Source organism: Branchiostoma belcheri, unplaced genomic scaffold, assembly GCF_001625305.1.
Source record: "Branchiostoma belcheri isolate BF01 breed outbred unplaced genomic scaffold, Haploidv18h27 scaffold149, whole genome shotgun sequence".
Lineage (NCBI taxonomy): Eukaryota > Metazoa > Chordata > Leptocardii > Amphioxiformes > Branchiostomatidae > Branchiostoma > Branchiostoma belcheri.
Window position 1 is genome coordinate 179,852 of NW_017802924.1, and position 20,346 is coordinate 200,197.

The following is a 20,346-nucleotide window of genomic DNA, read 5'->3' on the forward strand; positions in this document are numbered from 1 at the left end:
ACATGTAACAGCCCTTCGGAGTAACACAACAGTTTACTTAGGATACTTGCTAGTTGTTTCTTAAATTAAATAGAAAATAGACTCAGTAAACTTTAACCAGTACTGACCAGGACTGATACAGTCTGTCTCCGGTAGAGCGTAGCAGGCCAACATGACCCACTCCAGGCCAACCTGGGCCAGCTCAGCTCCTCCACAGGCAGACAGTACCTCCTCACACAGGGAACGACACGGCAGTCTGGGGACGGAACAACATGGCAGCTCAAATTACACAAACATACAGGCACACATACACACTGTCACACAAATACACATAATACACTGTCACACAAATACACATATGCACACATATGCACACAATACAGAAACATACAAACTTTGAGACACACACACACACACATACACACACACACACATATACATAATATATATTATACAAATATACATGACACTGTACACGTACATTTTGTACATGACATTGTACATGCACACACATACGTCATATAAACACACACACACACACACACACAAACACACCTGTGTAACACACAGTCATACAGGCACGTACAATGGGTACACACGATATTGTACACACACACAAATACACACATACAAAATGTGCATGATGTACACACAAACACACACTTATATTCAAATGCATTCTAAAAATTATTTTGAGCCTAATGATGAGCAAGCCTCAGATGCTACTGATTATGGTAGACTGTCTAATATCTAATGCTATTTGGTCAAACCAGTAACGACCGTGTCTCAGAAAACATTCAAATTTAATCTTGACTCACCTGACTCCTTCAGGTGAGCACTCCTGGAAGAACATGGAGCAGACCATTACGTCCAGGTGGGGGTGGCAGGGTGCGGGCATGAGGAGGTCCATGGCGCCGAACATGGCGGGTACGACAGAGAGCGCAAAGTCCTGTGACGGCAGGAACATCGCGTTGGGGAAACTGGTCTGGGAGTGCAGCAGGACGCCGCAGCGGCCGTACCGTACCGGCTCTGGACTGCATTCTGGGAGGGCTAAAAGAACAAAATTCTGTTAAAATCTGTTCTGCCAGATCATAACCCTTCTGGTGCCCTGTCTCTCGTATTTGGGACCAGGCTCTCTTCAGGGGCTCTTATTAGTTTTGCACCGCCGGGTCATCTGGCTACTCGTTGGGATCCGGAAGTTTATGCCCATAATAGTTTTATGCACCAAGCGTGGAGCTAATTGAACTCCAGTAATGCAAAACCTACCGGAGAACCTACTGCTAAGTTGGGCAGTGAAGAGCTCCTACAGCCCCGAAGAGAACCGGCCTCAAATAGACTTGTAACACCAGGCTACACAATTAGCAGTGCAATCAATAGTAGCAGCATGGCAAATTGCTGTGGCTTGTATTCTGGTAGGTTGGTTGATTAATAACTAAAATGGGATTTTATGCAAATTTAAAGGTTGTTTCCTGTCAGATTAAAGCAAAACTTAAGATAAATAGATATTGATATGCAAAACTCACTAGTGTTGTTCTTGGCATGTCCACCAGTCTTGTTTAATGGCACTGCAGAAATGATTGACAAGAGAAGAATAAACTTGATGGTAACAAACTGGTCTAAGGACACTGCCCGAGGCAGTGCAAAACCCATCCCAAGCTGCCCCACCTCCCCTGTCCCAATACAGTTATTGATAATTATAAATCCTTTGGATTGTGAGTTGGCAACCATAACCACATGTCAATGCCAGTGTTACTACATGTAGTTGCATTATTAAAAAATTTCCAAACTGGACCCACCCTTAGATGGGGCCATGCAGTCTTCCTCAGGCAGCTGGTTACAGACGAGTGATGTCATCTGTAGTCCGACGTCCAGTATCATGTCCCCCAGCTCCATGTCAATCATGTCCATCACCATGGTAACTACCCCCCTCCCGCAGGTCGTCACGATGTCTTGGCAAAGAGAACGACACGGAAGTCTGAAAACACAAGGAAAAGATATCATTAATGACAGTATGATATAAAACATTAAGGATATAGCAAAACACAAACAAATACTAACAGCTAATTGTGGTTTATTGGCCAAACATCACCCATGCAATCGCAGCCTTATAGTGCTGAATTGAAGCAGAGTTTACAACAACTTGTTACAAATGGTAATAATACACATAATAATACACATGATACATATTTGTTCCACACACACTTTTGTGGAACTACCGTAAGGGTCTGTGCGGCTGCCATTCGGCACCACAAGGTGACCTCAATACGGCTTTCCCCAACCGAAGTTAGTTACCCATTCACACCTGGGTGGAGTGAGGAAAGTCGTGTTAAGTGCCTTTCCCAAGGGCACAACGTCAGGCACATGTCCAGACATGTCCCGGGTACAACTCGGGATCAAACCCGGGTCTCCCGGTTCACAGTTGAATGATCTACCACGACGCCACCCGACGCCACAAATTGTATTTGGGAAATACCAATTACTTTGAAATTCTTGCTGCTTGCACATTATGATTGAAGTATAAATTTAGGATGAGGATAAGATAAAATTACCAGGCTTGAATCAGAGCTTTTTTTCATTAAAAATGTGTGTGTGTGACGTCAACAATGGGTCAGAATACTACTAGCACTGGACACAGAACAAGACTATTTCCTGAGAGGGGTGAAAAAGGCTATTTACATCAGGGTACATCACCCTTCACTCCACCGCGACAGGGTCTAACATCATTTACCGGATACCTTTGACCCAGTGTCCGACTATTACACTCCTGGTTAGTTAAGTTTTTTAGCAAAATCATTATTAGGTAAACTCATTTAACATTCCAAGTTTCAGTACCAAGGACAGACGCCATCACTGGAAACAAACCAACTTCCCACACCCGGTAAAAAAGAAATTAACCAAACTGTCTATTCTAAACTGTTCAGCTAAATAGTACACAGTTATAGACAATTTAGACTGCTCTCATGAAACAAGTTTGAACTGTAATATCCAACACAAGAAACTGGACTCACACAAATTTTCGACTGTACAAACAGTACAACTCTAGTCTTTGTCAAGGAATGAACAATCTACCGCTTCCGTGACGTCACGCAGATAACACACATGACTCCGTGAGCAGTGGATCACAGGTTGCAGAAAGTCTGTGGCACCCCCCGTCTCTGAAAATTTGGGTGAGTCCAACTTCTTGTGTTGGATATTGCAGTTCCAAACTTGCTTCATAATGACTCATAATCGTCATTTCAAAACAGATGAGCTTTCGAGATAAGACTGATCTTAGCAGCATGCAAAATACCAGGTTGCCCTGTTGCCCCGGGCAACCAAATTTTACTTGGGGCAACCTATTTTTGAACCTAGGTAGCCCAGTGTGCTACCTGAATTTTAAGAATTCCCCTTCCCCCCCTCGAAATCATGCCCACTTGGCTTGCACCACTGAATCCGGCAGATGCTTTTTAATGGGTATTATTACTAGTATCAGTTAAGTTACTTAAGGCTGTTAGAAATATTGTCAAAGGCATTACTTAATTTGAGGAAAGTAGTAACTTATATACTAGGTGGGGCAACCTAAAATTCTGATGGGCAACCTAATTTTTGCCGTATGTTGCCCACTGGGCAACCTCGTTCAAAAAAGTATTTTGTACACTGCTTAGTCCCTACCTGTCCTTGCACCCTGGGAAGATGAGAGAACAGACAAATGTGTCCAGGTGAGGATGACAGTCTGACAGATGTATCATGTCCAGCGCCGCGAACACGGCCGGGGCTCCCACCAGCGCAAAGTCCTGACTCGGCAGGCCGATCGGACTGGGGAACCTGGTGTGGGCGTGCGACAGTACTGAACAGCGGGCAAAACGGACGGGTTCGCATTCTGGGGGTACAATGTGAAAACAAGACATATGTAAAAATGAGCAGATTGATAACTTGAGAGGGTCAAATTAGTTTTAAACAAGGGAAATCGTAGATTTCAAACCTCCGGGTTTTTTTGTGTTCTATTGGTTTAGGTTATTTGTTTGTGTGTAGTATGAAAGTTATGTGCGTAATATGTTTGCATGTGTTTGATGGCTACTGACGGTTGGTTCGGTATGGACTGTTGATTAACGTGTCTCACAGTCTGACAGCCTGCACCGTCAACCGCGCCATTACCCCCGCCGTCATCCCGCGCCGTCATTGCTGCGCCGTCACCCAAAATTTTTATCGGAACCAGACACCCCTCTGTTTGACCCCTTTTGAATGCTAAGACCCAAAACTGCAACCGCCCCATTCCTTAACAACATGGTAATTACCATTTTCAGCATGGCGGGGGTGTCCGGAGCACTTAAAAACCTTTTATTTCGACGCCCATAAACACATATGCAATTAAACAAAAACGTTCTGCATCATCTGCAGCCCAATAGCAATACGTATACCGAACCACTGACAAATCCGTCCAGCCGATCGCGAGAAACAGCTGCTGACAGAAATGTTTCGAACCATAGTAAAACCTCCTCGCGGAAGGATATCTCCTTCCCCGGAGGTAAAAATCCTAAGCCACCCTTCTCCAGTTTAAAACCCTTGGGTCACACGTGCAATCACTACAGTAGGGGCTAGTCCACTGGTAATGGTGTGTGTTTTACTACTTTTTCCCAAATGCTGAGAGCTTAGCACTGGGAAAGCAGTATGTACCATCTTAAAGTCTTTGGAATGACTCACCTGGGGATCTCATTCACGACCTACCATATGCGAGGAAAACACTCTAGAAATTAAAATGTGGTCTTGCACTTAGTCTAGAACATCCAAATTGACCCATACCTGTTACTGTTTAGCTGCTACAAGTGCTGTCAGTTATGTACCTAATAGTCTATATCAATAGACCCTTAGGCCACACCAGTTTAATTTGTTGCTTCTCAGATCGTTCTGTCCATTTTTTTCTGATTTGCAAAAAAAAAAAAAAAAATCTTCTAAATTAACTGCAAAATGCTCAATGAAAGACATATTTTGGCCTCAAACAATTGAAGAAAGCCCTTTTCTTCCTAGTTCTTAAAGTTTTTCAATGTAACGATGCAATTTTGTTTCACTAAATGTTCCAAATCTATTGTTTTAAATACAAACCAGCCTGGTATGGTCACTTTATGGCTCATATTGTAACGTTTCCGGCTATTATATGGGGTGCCTTGGCCTGTTTTTTTTTCGCCCTGTCGCTTCATATTTTTCTGAAAAAATCCGAGAAACAACAAATTAAATTGGTGTGGCCTTACCTGTACTGTTAGCTGTGTCGTTATGTACAGTAGACCCTTACCTGTACTGTTATCTGTGTTATGTACAGTAGACCCTTACCTGTACTGTTAGCTGTGTTGTTATGTACAGTATAGACCCTTACCTGTACTGTTATCTGTGTTGTTATGTACAGTAGACCCTTACCTGTACTGTTAGCTGTGTTGTTATGTACAGTAGACCCTTACCTGTACTGTTATCTGTGTTGTTATGTACTGTAGACTATTACCTGTACTGTTATCTGTGTTGTTATGAACAGTAGACCCTTACCTGTACTGTTAACTGTGTTGTTATGTGGGGAGGTACAGAGGATATCTGGGAGACTCTCACAGTCCAGGGGCAGGTCCAGGCCCAGACTGGCAATGGTGACTCCACAGTGGGCCTTCACTCTCCTGCAGAAACTTTTACACACTGGCACCTGTAGTATTAAAAACATCACAAAATATACATTAGTTATTATTAGGAGGCTGTCATGACTTTTATATAACTTATTATTAAGTCCTGTGAGTTTGATATTGCTAAAACATCTTTTATAGATGATGACCAGCCCCTACAGCTCTTTTCTGCCACTTGGTACATAATGTAATCCAACACCAAAGGATGTCTTCAACAGCACCACCTATGTCATGGTGACCAGCCCCTCCAGCTCTGTCCTGCCACTTGCTACATAACGTAATCCACCATTACAGGATGTCTGCAACAACACCAGCTACCATGTGGTCCAGATCAGGTCATGGTGACCAGCCCCTACAGCTCTGTCCTGCCACTTGCTACATAATGTAATCCAACCCCACAGAATGTCTGCCACAGCACCAATTACCATTTGGTCCAGGTCAGTGACCTTATTTCTATGAAAAAAGAGCAAAAACAATGTGTCTTCTTCCTGAAAAGGTGACATAGAACGTAGTGGTGTCCTGGGTCCAATAAAGTTAGGACCTTACCTTGATAGGACCCATGGCATTGGGCAGCAGTAAGGAACAGACAGCCAGCCCAACCTCAGGGAGACAGCCGCTGTCCAGGACCTGCTGTAAGGCCCCCAGGGTGTCTGAGTCGCCCAGAAATGCTGCCTGTGACACATGGCCCATCAGGTCAGGCAGCAGGGTGGTGTTGTAAGGCAGGATGTTCTTACACTGGTCAACCTCAATAGGTTCACTGGGAGCTGAAATACAATTGGAATGAAGACCTTTATTGTACACACATACTGCTGGGTTAAGTACAGGTCACAACAAAAGGATGGATTTACAGATTAAGTTTATTTTTGAGTTAGTTCCGTTTCTTCTTGTTTCTTAGTAATGGTAAAAAGGTATAAGAACAAGTACATGATAATAGAGCTAAGAGTGTTGAGAATGTTTTTAGCAATTCTTATCCATATTTTGACGATGACCAAACAAGACAAGACAAGAATAGAGATGACCCTAACCTGGCCCGACACAGTCCCTGTCAGGCAGAGGGAAGCAGGCCATCTTGACTAGATCTGTCATCTCTCCTAGAACAGGTCCCAGATATGACTCCAGCACAGCTTCACAGAACGACTGACATGGAAGTCTGGGAACAGAATAATAAGATTATGGTTACCGTAACATTTGCAAAGCAAATGCATAATGTTTACCCTGAAGTTCCCATATGATCTGCTCTGTTAATTCTTACTCAAACACATATACATGTATACGGTCAGACAGGAACCTAAATCCCTCCTGCAATAAAATTGCAACATGATGTAACCCAACACTAGTTACTGTCTGTGGTGACAGACGGTCTGGTTCAGGTCAATGACCTTTTTAGTTTGGAGAAGAAGAAGAGGATGTAGCAAAAACAATGTTTTCCTTTGGTAAACATAAATATCATGTAGACATTCCAAGCCAAAACTAAGAAGAAATAAGCATATTGGCAGGACATACTTTGTGTCTGTGCAAAAACCCAGATTTTTTAAATGGCTTTTGTTAAATGCTAGGTCAATGTTGCATCGGGGAAAATATTATAACTCTTTTCCGACACGCTAACATTTGAAAACTACAGACAGATATTCTGTGGAAGTGCTATTCTGATGAAGGCGTTTAAAAATTATGAATTTTAAAATTCTACAAAATTATTTGTGTTTTTGTTTCTCCATTAGACAGCAAGTGACTGAAGGTTTGGGAAATGAGAATGAAGGTTTTGCCAAAGTCAGCGTGTCAACGTTTTTATGTTTTTTTTTTAAGTTTTTGCGGAAGATTTTCAGTTTTGCTGACAAACACCTGATTCCCTCGTCGGCAGTGCATTGTGGGAACAGCATGGAGCAGACGGCGAACTCCAGGTATGGGTGATCCCCCGGGATCTCATCCAGACCAGCGAACATCACCGGCGCCAAGGTCAGGGCAAGGTCGTTTCCTGGGAGACCAAAGATGCCGGGGAACCGGGCGTGGCTGTACGGCATCCCCATACACCGGTCAAACTGGATAGGCTCACACGCTGGAACAGGGAGGGAGGGAGGAATGAATATAAAATAAATGAATGGATGGGTGGATGGTTGGATGGATAGGTGGGTGGGTGGGTGGATGGATGGATGGATGGATGGATGGATGGATGGATGGATGGATGGATGGATGGATGGATGGATGGATGGATGGATGGATGGATGGATGGATGGATGGATCAATGAATGGCATAGGTGTAGGAAATACCAAATGCAGACTGGTATAGTAGCTGTAATATCAAATGAACACCATCTAATGAAAATATGTGAGTACATGTAGATGACATGAATGAAGAAAGGAAGGAAAGAAGGAAGGAAGTAAGGAAGGATGGAAAGAGGGAAGGAAGGTAGGTAAGAAGGAAGGAAGGAAGGAAGGAAGGAAGGAATGAATGGCATAGGTGTACAAAATACCCATGCAGTGGTAGAACATATTGATGTCTGAAAAACAGTTAAGCACACTCACCAGTGTTGTTATTACGTGGTACATCAGCTGTGTTGTTGTGTGGGGCTGGAAAGATATGCAACAGGAATGTAAGTTTTCAGTGGTAAATTTTTTGTATTGGAACAAAAAATACAGCCAGCATACTATACAAATCAAGCAATTGTTTAACATTAGCTACATTTTTGCCCCACAGATACAGTATCAGTTTGCTGCAGGATAGGTTTGATTGAACTGACTACATGTTAAAGAATGTCACCAGAAAATTAACTTTGAAAATTTGGTTTTGCTGCCCTGAAAATTGCAGTGGGTGTCTTTAAATTAAAAACTGACCAGCTGCAACACAGTTGTCATCAGGCAGCAGATAGCAGCCGAAAGCCACCCAGTCCATCCCGACCGCGGCCAGGAGCGGGCCTCCACAGGTGAACATTAGCTCCTCACAGAACGAACGGCACGGCAGTCTGGGTACACAAACAAACAAACAAACATTTAGTCCAACATTTCTGAAAATCATTTCATTAACTTCATAAAATATTTGAGGGGTATTTTTACACAACTAGTAATGTCTGAGTATCAGCTAACTTACATTTCAATGTCTTTCAGACAATTCATCCCAGCATAAGAATCTGGAGAATCTGACTGTAGCAATTATGATTCTTGCCACTGTATGCTGATGCAAAAGTGCCACCTACATTTTCTGACCATTTCCAAAATCAAATCCAGTTGCTTGAGTAACTATTTTTATCTAGGCCATACCAATTTAATTTGTTGGTTCTCGAATTGCCTGCTTCTTTTTTTCTGCTTTGCTAAAAAAAGTTTCAAGCTCTCAATCAGCTCCAAAATGTTCTATTTTGGCCTCTGGAGTTGAAAGAAGTCCCTGCCCTTCAGAGTTGTTACAGTTTTCCATCTACATGTATCAATGCAGACTGGTTTCACTAATGTTTAAAATTCATTGTTTGACAAAACCAGCCCAGAATGTTGACTTTAGGGCCCATAATCATACATGTAGTATTTGGGCTATAATAGGATATCTAGTCCTGTTTTTATTATTGTTTTCCCTGCATGTCGCTTCATTTTTTTCTTTAAAAAGTCTAGAACCAACAAATCAAATGGATGTGGTAAAAAGATAAACTGAACTTAGTGAAGGCATGATGTATAACTACTGACTTGGTTCCCTCTGGTGTGCACCCTGGGAAAGAGAGTGCGCAGAAGAAGATGTCCAGTTGTGGGTGACAGCCGGTCAGCATGAGGAGGTCCAGCCCTGCGAACACGGCCGGAGCAATGACCAGTGCCATCTGCTGGTCAGCCAGACCGAAGAAGTTAGGGAAGCTGGTGTGAGAGTAGGGAAGGGCCGAACAGCGGTCAAACTGGAGAGGCTCACATGCTGAAAGTAGAAATTCACAAAATTAATATGAAATCATATTTTGCTGTGTACACTAAGTTCAATCCTTCATCTTTTTCATAAACAAATTGTTAGGATAAGTTAGCTCTCTTTAGATATTAAAAAGACGTCAAACACAAATTGAATATAAAATCATATTTTGCTGTGAGCATTAGTCCAATCTTTAATATCTTTATTAAATTGAATATTATGTTAAATATTGCTCTTCTGATATTAAAGAGAAGTCAAACACTATCAAATTGAATATAAAATCATATTTTGCTGCATTATTTCAATCCTTTATATTTTGTATAAACAATGTTAGGATGAATATTGCTCTTCTGATATTAAAAAGATGCCAAACACAATGAAATTGAGTATAAAATCATATTTTGCTGTATGCACTTAGTCTAGTTCAATCCTTCATACTCTGGATAAACAACGTTATTAATAAGTTTTCATCATGTGATGTAAGGAAGAAGGAAAAGATGAAGCCTCCTCTCAGTAACCACAGAAACATCAAAATCAAAATGGATTGATAGCTACTAGTATATAGCCTAGACATCTTTTTTAATTCATCGTATCAGATTTTCTGTGCGTTTTCTTGCAATTAGCAATCAGACAGCTTACAACTTAAGTTTTGTTGTATTTAGAGAAAAAGTAACAATATTAGATAAAAAGTAACAAATTAATATGAAATATCTTGTTAAAAAAACATACTTGTTGTGGTGTTGTGGGGTTTCTCCATGCCACCCATACCTGTAAAAGAGTTAAGGTTAGGAAAAAAGTTAACTTGACTATAATTCACTCCCTGAAACTGTGTGCACCAACTTGAAGGTACCAGTAAACATATAGCCTCTGTCTTCACCTCCAACAATTCAGTTCAGCATTCTTTCTTTAAACCTCGTGTCAACTAATCAAATAGTTGTGGTTTCACACCGGGAGTCACTCACTGACCATTTTCAGCACAAGCTCAAACAAACAAACAGACAAACAAACAAAAAGTTAAACAAACAAACATGGGATCTGCAATCAGTATATTTTTCCATGTAATCAGTATATTTTAGTTTAATCATTTTGTGTTAATGGAACCATTAATATAAGTTCCATGGAACTTGAGTGCGGCGTCATCATGTATGTATTTATTAATATGTTTTTTGCTGTTTTAATTTAAAAAAAACACTGGATATGAACCGATCCTTATTTTATAGTGTGTTATACGAATCTTATAGACAACTTAGTTGATGACACTGGGATTGGCAGCCTGTCCATCCCTACCATCCTCAGCACTTCAGGCTCAAAACAAACAAACAAACAAACAAACTGACCAGGCTGGATGCAGCCCCCCTCTGGCAGCATGTTACAGACAAAGTTGACAGCAGGCAGGAGTGCAGGAACTGGTATCCAGTCTATCCCTACCATCTTCAGCACAGGTTCAGCACAGGATGAGATGATATCCCGACACATCAAGGCACACGGCAGCCTGAGGACGGAAGTAAAAAATTAAAGATATGTTTGTTTGTTTGTTGTTTCGCATAACCCATAAACAGCCTAAGGCTTAACACCCCAGTTTGTACAGTTAGCACAAGCTTTAAAAGACCAGACTGTAACTTATCTTTTAAGATCAAACTAATACACGATAAGTTACAGTTAAAACTTTCACTGGGATGGAGCAGCCTGCTGTTTTCGATAGGTGTGGTTTCCTTTTTTTTTCTTTTTTTTTTTAATTCAACCTCTTGAAAAAAATTATCTTCAGCAGAGTCGCATAAAAATACAGACATGGAAACTAGGCTGATTGGACATACATTGTACCTGACTGTCTAAGTAATTTGTTCAACCTTGATGACCACGCAGATTTCATAATGAAGGCAACTTTTTGGCCAAAATTTTTATTTATATTCGCACGCTTGCATCAGTTTTGGGGTTCCCTGAGGATGATATCCACATAATCAAATCAAATCAACATGGCCTTACTCAAAACAAGAGGTTGACTTGTGATTACCACTGACCATAGGGGGAAAGGGGAGCCACTATCGCCAAGCCTGGGTTCCAGACCCATACTTAGTACACACTGGACACAAAATATCTCAGTGAGCCTGGGTCTGGTAGGGTCAGATAGTCCTGCCAGTCAAACACTCAGTATCTGAGCGTAATAAGACCCCATTGGTGGAACCAATGATTGGTTAAAAACTCCCAGCTGTATCTTTGAATCTTCACCAGCAAATGAGATAAAACTGTAAATAAGGTGTATTTTGTCCTGGTGTGTTAGAGGACAGTTACCTAAACAAACAGGAAAGCCTGGGTTGTACACTACTTCTACTGTTAAATTAAGTTCTGTTGTTATTTTGGAAAATAAACTCAAAAAACATTTAGAAAATTGACTGGTTAATGATTAACTGTTGAGCCCAAGATTGTCTCCTGCTGACCAATGGTGATACCATGTAACAGGCTACCTGTGGCGTGAGGGGTCATCAATCACAGCTTCTCCCCCCCTATGGCTGAGAGCCTTTCCCAAGTCTCATGGCTAGACCCAGGCTCACTCAGATATTTTGTGTCCAGTGTGCTATGGGTTTGGAACCCAGGCTACTATCGCCCGGCTGTTGCCCCTCATACTCATAGACTGCTGCAATGCGTCCCCGCTTGCCCCCTAATAAATCTGCTTGTAGGCTTATAGTTATACCACCTACCTGAGTTCGTCTGTCCGACAGTCTTGGTACATGAGCGCGCACAGGACGGTGTCTAGGTACGGGGAACACTCGGACAGCTTCAGCAGGTCCATCGCCGTGAACACCACCGGCGCCACGGCCAGAACAAGCCCCTGGTCAGGCAGCCCGAGCGCGCTGGGGAACCTGGCGCTGCGGTACGGGAGGGCCGAGGCCGAGCAGCGGGGAAAACGGATCGGTTCACAGCCTGGAACATTTCAACAACAAGGTCGTGAGGATACTGGTGCATGAACTAATGTGTACTGCAGCTAGGAGGAGCCCTCGAGTGGAGGGGGAAGCCTGTCTGTTCACAGCCTGGAAAATGACAACGCAGTAGTGAAGCTGCTGCATGTACTAATATATAATTCCGCTAGGAGGGGCGCTTGAGCAGTGGGGAAAGCGTAATGTGTACTGCAGCTAGGAGGAGCCCCTGAGAAGCAAGGAAACGCTTGGTTCATAGTTCGGAAAATGACAACACAATAGTGCAGAAGGTGCGTGTATTGTGCTGTTAGCCTCTACCAGGCTTCGAGAGGCAGTTGGAAAGAGTAGAAATTGGCCAAATAGACAGATAACATGCCCGGGGAGTTAGTCCGCTAGAAAGTACCGTTTGCCGCTCTCAAACTATACTCTAAGTGCTGTACATAGTATTACCTGTTTGGTTGAGGTTTTCCGTCAGCGCACGTGCAGTCTCGTTGTAAGGGGAAGAGCACTTCCCTTGGTGAGCGTCGGGGAACGAGTCACAGTCAAACGGCCAGACTTGGCCCATACTGACCATGGTGGGCTCACAGGCTTCACGAACTTCGCGGCAAAACGACTTGCAAGGAGGAATCTGTATAGACAATTTGAAACAAAAAAATGAAGACTTTAGATGTCCATTAAGTTGTGAGTTTCATTAGTGTGAATTTCTTGCTGTTTCTTTGCATATTCTACTGCCACTTTCTCATAGCTTGTCATTGCAGGCAGGCCATTTTGACCTCCGATTCGTCTTTCCTATATATATCAGTCTACGGTTACGGCGTTTCCCCTCACTTCCTGTGACTCTGTTGTATTCAAGTAATGACAAACACACAAAATACACGGAGGTAACCATTTTCAGGAAGAGGCCATCTACATCAGGGCATTACAACCATCCCTCGAGAAAGACGGGGGGCGCCACAGACTTTCTACAACATATGATCCACTGCTCACGGACTCACGTGCGTCATTTGCATAACGTGACGTCACAGAAGTGGTGGATTGTTCATTCCTTGACAAAGACTAGAGTTTTGTGGCTGTTTGTTTGTCTGTTTCTTTGTTTTTTTATATTTCAGTCCATACCATGGTATGGATGAAATATATTGTGTTCTCTGATGTTTCTTCTTCTTCTTCATCTTCTTCTCCTCCTCCTGCCACACAGTCAAAGGGATTCAACTCCGCCATCATTCAGCCAAATGACTTGAAATTTGGCATGGAGGTAGAGTGAGCCAATACCCCCCAGGTTGTTTTTTTTTCTATTTTTTCATACATGCCTTTGAAAAATTTTTTTGAAGGTTTTTTGTAGCATTTTTCGCCAAAAAATGGATTTTTGAATCCTGAGCCCTGGTTTTACAACCAAATGATCTGAAATTTGGTATAAGGGTACCTTGAACATGTGTCTACAGAACAGCAGTCACATATTTGGCATACACCACTTCCAAATGACTCATTTGGGGGACTTTAATGGATATTTTCAGCAAAAAAAGGGCCAAAAGTGCTATACCCGTTCCATGTTCTATCTAAAGAATGGCCTGTTCCATCTGCCGTTGGCCATGGAACACGTGTTCCATTGCGGGTTACCTGAGGTCACATTGCACATAAGTCATGCGTAATGACCCACACATTCAATTTTATGTGCCTAAGACCTTCAAAATGTATTAAATCTCATCATTGTTAGTATTTGCATACCTGTAATAAGACTAGTAAAGCTTTCGAAATTTAATGTGCTTGTTCTTGCATCTTTGTTCTCACTTAGTGATACATAGCTACTATATAATTCATTTATTTGAGAATCTTTGCCAGTTTTACACTGGGGTAAGTTTGGAATAGTCCACTTTTGCGTGGGAGGGAGATGGACTGAAATATGCTGTATTTGCTCCCAAGCAAATGTCGGCCTCTCTAGTTTGTGTGTGTGTGTTTTTTTTTTTTTTTTTTTTCAAATATAGCATTGAACAGTAAAACCCACCGGAAATGAATTGTGGCAGTTTGGAACCATGACAGAGCAGACGGCGAACCCGATCTCGGGATGACAGCCGGTGTCGATCAGCTGGGCGGTGTCGTTCAAGGTCACGGGGTCAGCCAACAGCTCGGCCTGCGACCCGTGCCCCAGCATGTTCGGAAACCCCGTAGTGTTGTACGGCAGGTGGCTCCCGCAGGTGGCGAGTTGGATCGGCTCGCAAGGGGCTGGAAATAGAAATAGGAAATCATTTTCATGTTTGTCCTTTAGTATTTATTTGAATTTACCACGGATACGTATACAGCATGTAAAAAGTAGAATGGTTAGCAAATCACGTGTATTAACAGCTTTATAAGTTGCCCTACAAGACAGTACAAGTGTACAATACAATACAATATCGAACATTATAAACATTACATGCATGTACATTTAGTCTATCTTTAATACCCTTACACATTCTACCACTTCCTACATAATGTAATCCAACACTACAGGGCGCCTGCTACAGCACCAGTTACCATGGTGACAGCCGTCTGGTCTAGGCCATTGACCGTATTTAGAATGGATTTGCAATTTCTATCTGTATCTGTATAGCCGGTATAACCGCCTTTCGGCGTAACACACGCACCAGCTAATCATGTAATATTACATCAATAATTTAAAATTACAAAGATGAAAAAGAAACGGGGCAACACAGTATTTTTTCCTTCCGCGAATTTGAGGCAAGCATAATAAGGACGCGACACTAACCAGGTCGGGTACAGTTGCGGTCCGGCAGGGCGTCACAGAAAAGCGTCAGCCACTCCTGCATTTCTCCCAGTACCGACCCTGCGCACGTTCTGATGACGTCACGGCAAAAGGAACGACACGGCATCCTTTGGAGGAAAAATAGATGAGTACGAGTACTAATTGGAGCTTCTCTTCTTCTCGACTAGCGTATTGGGGTATTTTACGTACAGGGAAACAACGTTAACACCTGCCAAGGAGGTCATGTAACTAAACGATAGCTACCAAGGAGGTCATGTAAAACAGCGAGCGCTATCAGATGTAGCCGTTATCAATGACTTTCTGAGACAAACTGAATCCGACCATTACATTCTGACCTAAGGGCCATGCAGAAACACACACACACACACACACACACACACACACACACACGACACACAACACGACACACACACACTACACACACACACACGCACACACACACACACACACACACACACACACACACAAACAAACAAAAAAATACCTTCATTTCACGGAGGTATTAACATCTTCAGAAACCTACCTGATTTTTTCAGGCGTGCACTGCGGGTAGATGAGTGAACACAGGAAGGTGTCCAGATGTGGACACCTGCTGACCAAGTCCAGCGCCGTGAAGACTCCCGGAGTGACCGCCAGGGCCAGGTCCTGGTCAGGCAGCCCCAGGGGGGTCGGGAACGTCGTCTGGGGGTAGGGCAGGACCGAGCTGCAGCGGTCATCACGGATAGGTACACATTCTGTAACAACATACCACAAACAAATAAATAAACAAGCAAGAGTGTTCAAGAAAAACGTCTGGGACAAGTAAATAAACAAACAAGAGAGGACAGAGCTGTAGCGCTCATCCAAAATAGACACACACTCTGTAACAATCAAAATAAACAAACAAACAAATAAGAGAGTTAGGGAAGTGTGTCTGGAAGTAGGAATGACGAAGGAAAACCTAAGGCACAATTCACGTCGCTTAGAATTTAAACTAGGTGCTCTGACGTATTTCTGCCCACTGAAAAAGACAAAGATACGGTGTTCATAATCTGAATATGGTTCTATCTCATGCAAGAATGACTATTTAGAAATGCAGCTTCCCCCAAGGACGAACGGCCGGTTCAAATTGCAAAAGCTGGGGACGCTCAAAATAGCCTGTTTGAACATAGCTGGCAATCAGCCACCTCTGGTATGAACATAATATGATTACAATTGTGACAGACCGCCTTCTCCGGGTGCTATACTCCTTCCAAATGAAAATATAATAATAGTTCGAAATCAGGTGCAAGAGGACCACTTTTGAGCAAATAAGATGCTGGCAATCAGGTGGTAGTTTCAAAATCTAAAAATGGCAATGTCTGATGTTATTTTGCCAGTATGTATAAAGCTCTTTAGTGATGCACAGTAGCTTAGGGATGTTATATGCTTATATCACTCCGAACGATTTGGATTGCCTAAAACATCCATGTATCGAAGGTTATACATGTGCCTGACTCTTTAGAGTCAAAGAGTTTATTCCTTGATATATTTCGTACCTCGCAATGTTCTACCTCAATGTCTAACATTCAAGGACGACGTAAAACGAACTTTGAAGATGTCAGATGACAGATGAAAGTACGGCAGCACATCGCTTGCGCGAAATCCAGATATGTTGGGCGTTTGTCGTCAACATTGCCTCATAATTTTGCTAAATTGGCCAGGCAGTATCCATTTGCCAGGCAGAAAGGGTTGGCGTATTGTATTGGATACTGCCTGGCCAATTTTATACTATCTTTGATGCCACCGAAAGATCTGAATGAAGATTATTTTAATAAGATTAGCCTTCGGGCAGGAGTTTGCATGCAATGAAGTGTGAATTAAAATCCGTCCTTGGAGGCCGGAAGAAGAGGCGGCAATCCCAGATGATCCTTACTCGACTTACTGATAGAGAAGCGATGTTAAGAACGGTTGGCTGGGCGGAGTTAATTGTCATGTTGTTGTCCATGTACAGTAGGCACCTGTTGTCACCAAATATGGTCATCATGTGAGTGGGCGGAGTTAATTGTGTTGTTTTCCATGTACAGTAGGCACCTGTTGTTGTTACCAAATATGGTCATCATGAATCCCTCTTGTTAGAAGCACGTTGTCAGAACGTACTACGCCTACGCGAAACCAGTAATGTGTGCATGGTGTACCACGACATAACGCTTCACGGAGTATGGCGAGTCTACAGGTTGTCGGGCCTAGAAAAACAAATGTCGCGTTTCCTGTTTCCCGACCGACCCTAGAAAAAACTGCCAACCCTGGCCTCTTTCTGTGGATACCAGCAAGGGACGTTAATTTTTCAAGCCTTTTCTAGCTCCATAATCTGACAAGTGATGAAGCGTTGTACAATGGCGCGCGCGCGCGCGATCGGTTTTCCAACATTGGTAGGGAGTATAAGACGTGCTCGTGCAGGTTTTACTTCAGTAAACTGCATTGCATAAGTTGGATCACTAAAGATTGCCAAAGTCTGAAAAAAAAGAAAAAGAAGAAAGATAATCTCTACCTGCCGACCCTAGTTTTTTCAGGACTGAAACAGGAAACACGACATTTTCCCCGAGACCTCAGCTTTTTGTTGTCGCGCTTTCCTGACCATTCTCTTTTAATCTTAGCCTCTCAGTTTCCAGTTAAGACAATACGACTTTGAAAAATCAGTTGTCTCCAGGCCAGAAAGCTTTAAAGTTTGCAGAGTTCGCGTATTTAAGGATGGCGTCCCGTCTATAGTTTTCAAATCTTGTGCCAAGAAATATATCGTATGCAACGGGCAAAATTATCAGCCAATTATTTTTCCATCTCATCTTCTTGCAGAAAAGTATAATCTTATAGCTACTCAATATTTCCGCCATATTGACCCAGATTCATGTTCAAAACATCAGCCGATTACTAGTATAATAATGATTGTGCTGCATGCGGAGTGCGCTAGCTGTTACCATGGACAAATGAAGACCTTTTATTTTTTTGGAGCTTGAGCAAGGTAGAAAATGAAGTCCACTTATAGGCTGTACTTTATGCAGCAACGATAGAAACAATTCTAATGTTTCCATACTTTAAATCCTTGACTAATATTGAAAAATTATTTTTTCATGCGCTTTGATCAAGCTGTATTTTTTTTCTTAAAAAAATATAGTTTAGATATGTGTAAAACATATCTAAACTATATTTTTAAGATCACAAAGAGAAGTCGAATCTGTACATTAGAGTAGGTTTAGTTGTTGTAGATAAGTATCAGAAGTCCTGTCTGTACTATATACCTTTATATCTGTTTTCCTGTACTTAGCCCGGTAGGGTATGAATGTATAATAAGGGTTATTCACTAGTTGTACATTTTTCCCCACTAGCCTAGGTACCAGTCACACATGTACATATATACACATATGGACATGGGCACATCCTTGGCTCTAGTGATTGTATCCTACTAGAATGTAACGTTAACATAAGTTATGGTTGGTTTAACGAAAGGTAAGAAATATACATTCATATTTTCTATTTATAAGTGTCCATGTTCGTGAAGTGACATAACTTTAGTAACATTTACTTCTTTTCGACTACCTTGAAGCTGCATTATGTAACGTATTAGGGCGGTGTAATTAAAAGCAAATTTTCTAGTCGTTTTTTTTCAAACAAGTACATAAATCAATCCTACTCCATTGCAAAATAAGTCTTATCTAGGAAGTAGAAGAGCCAAAATGTGCTGCCTTGCGAGTGTGTTAAAAAGCTGGAAACATTGCTGTCAGCCATGTTTGTTTACATTCTGGTTATTTGTGGTGGCACCACAAACTGAGTTGTTTTTGATAAATTTCGACCAGAAATGTCAGAAATGTGAGATCGTTTCACAGATATGTTAAAAAGTGGCAGTAAATTACATAGCTGTAGGAGCTACCCAGGTACCAGGTATGTCCAAGATGAATAAATTCTTAAATAAAACAGGGTATAGGTAACGTTACATGCGGTATTATCAAAAAGAAAGCAAACAAAAATCATCACTTGACAAACAATCCTGGCGAAGTGTGTTTTTATCGTACGGCATTTCTACGACCACTGCAAATTGAGGGCAGTCTTAGAACAGTTGTGAACGTGACGTATAAAATCCCGCTATTTCTAGATTCTAGTGATGAAAATTTTTACTGTAGATATCCTTGTCAACAATTGTTTTGTTTTTTTTCCGAGCTGGAAATAAAACTTGTTGTTACCAAGCTCAGTTGGGGCATCATCACTAGAAAGCTTTAAACAACTCCTTCAAAATCATATCCAGTTCCTTGAGTAACTGCTTTTTGGCGTATCTTATTACCTGGATGTCTAACCTTCATCGACGTAACTCCTGCAATTAAATGTGCAAAGATTAAGTGTGACAGGTCCAACGGTGTAATGAATTCGAAGTCTAGCTGCCGCCGCGCCGCGTGCCTGCGAAGCTGGTGTGTTACGCCGAAGGGCGGTTATACCAGCTATACCAAGGACCTCCTTGGCTATACATATACAGAAGCCGGTGTTTTACGCCGAAGGGCGGTTATACTGGCTGTACAGATACAGATACAGAGATCGTACGAAAATAATCAAAATGCCATACGGCGAATATGTCATCACCGTGCGTGTACACGTAACAGGTACCGGCATCAGCGCGAGCACACAGCGGGCACAAACCCACCCAGTCCCCGCCCGACTCACCTCCCACACGCGGTGGCGACTCTCTCGACGGGCACTTTCCTCCTAAAGCGGATTCCACCAACGTTACAACGCCGATAATCCACAAGAAAGCAGTCCTGCCTCTACCAGGCATGTTGACTGCACGTAGGGAAATCCCAGACACTTGATAGAAAATCTCAGACACTTGATGACAGACCTGCGTTTTGCTTCACACGGCAGAAGGTTCGCTAAAACGTGCTGTAGGGGCCGAGACGTAGTGATTATCATTGTAATCAGACACGTCACTTGGTAACGTCACAAACAGGTGTCTTCAACCGCACTGATGAGATTTTAGTCGATTAAAGCATGCCCGTAGCCAGGATTTTGAAGGGGGGGGGGCTTGAGGAACCAGGGAGCGCCGTAGTCGCGAGGTTCCTAGGGGGGCCCGGGGGCATGTTCCCCCGGAAGAGTAAAACAAAAAGGACCTTCTAAACTGGCGTTTCCTGCGTTTTTGAGAGGATTTCAAAGAAAAAAATCAGAGATAGCTTTTTATTCAATGACAAAGTAGGA

The 20,346-nt window shown here is 42.4% G+C and overlaps 2 protein-coding genes across 2 annotated transcripts in view; both read right to left on the minus strand.

Moving 5' to 3' along the window:
• Nucleotides 1-15,196, minus strand: part of LOC109465122 — a 126,557-nt gene extending 111,361 nt beyond the window's left edge. Inside the window, exons 1-18 of the mRNA XM_019762263.1 lie at nt 15,136-15,196; nt 14,395-14,612; nt 12,846-13,023; nt 12,180-12,402; nt 10,821-10,975; nt 10,213-10,251; nt 9,279-9,495; nt 8,445-8,572; nt 8,136-8,180; nt 7,455-7,668; nt 6,641-6,765; nt 6,162-6,379; nt 5,491-5,638; nt 3,631-3,838; nt 1,776-1,954; nt 1,503-1,544; nt 798-1,020; nt 108-235 (exon numbers count right to left, since the gene is read on the minus strand). Of these exons, the coding sequence (XP_019617822.1) occupies nt 108-235; nt 798-1,020; nt 1,503-1,544; nt 1,776-1,954; nt 3,631-3,838; nt 5,491-5,638; nt 6,162-6,379; nt 6,641-6,765; nt 7,455-7,668; nt 8,136-8,180; nt 8,445-8,572; nt 9,279-9,495; nt 10,213-10,251; nt 10,821-10,975; nt 12,180-12,402; nt 12,846-13,023; nt 14,395-14,612; nt 15,136-15,196 (2,749 nt within the window). The remainder of the gene's footprint in view (nt 1-107; nt 236-797; nt 1,021-1,502; nt 1,545-1,775; nt 1,955-3,630; nt 3,839-5,490; nt 5,639-6,161; nt 6,380-6,640; nt 6,766-7,454; nt 7,669-8,135; nt 8,181-8,444; nt 8,573-9,278; nt 9,496-10,212; nt 10,252-10,820; nt 10,976-12,179; nt 12,403-12,845; nt 13,024-14,394; nt 14,613-15,135) is intronic.
• Nucleotides 15,197-15,672: 476 nt separating this feature from the next.
• On the minus strand, nt 15,673-20,033 carry LOC109465123. The gene is made up of 2 exons (XM_019762264.1): nt 19,819-20,033; nt 15,673-15,887 (listed from the first exon to the last, which is right to left on the minus strand). The coding sequence occupies exons 1-2, from the start codon at nt 19,928-19,930 to the stop codon at nt 15,673-15,675; spliced, it is 327 nt and encodes a 108-aa protein (XP_019617823.1). The 5' UTR covers nt 19,931-20,033.
• Nucleotides 20,034-20,346: the final 313 nt, after the last annotated feature.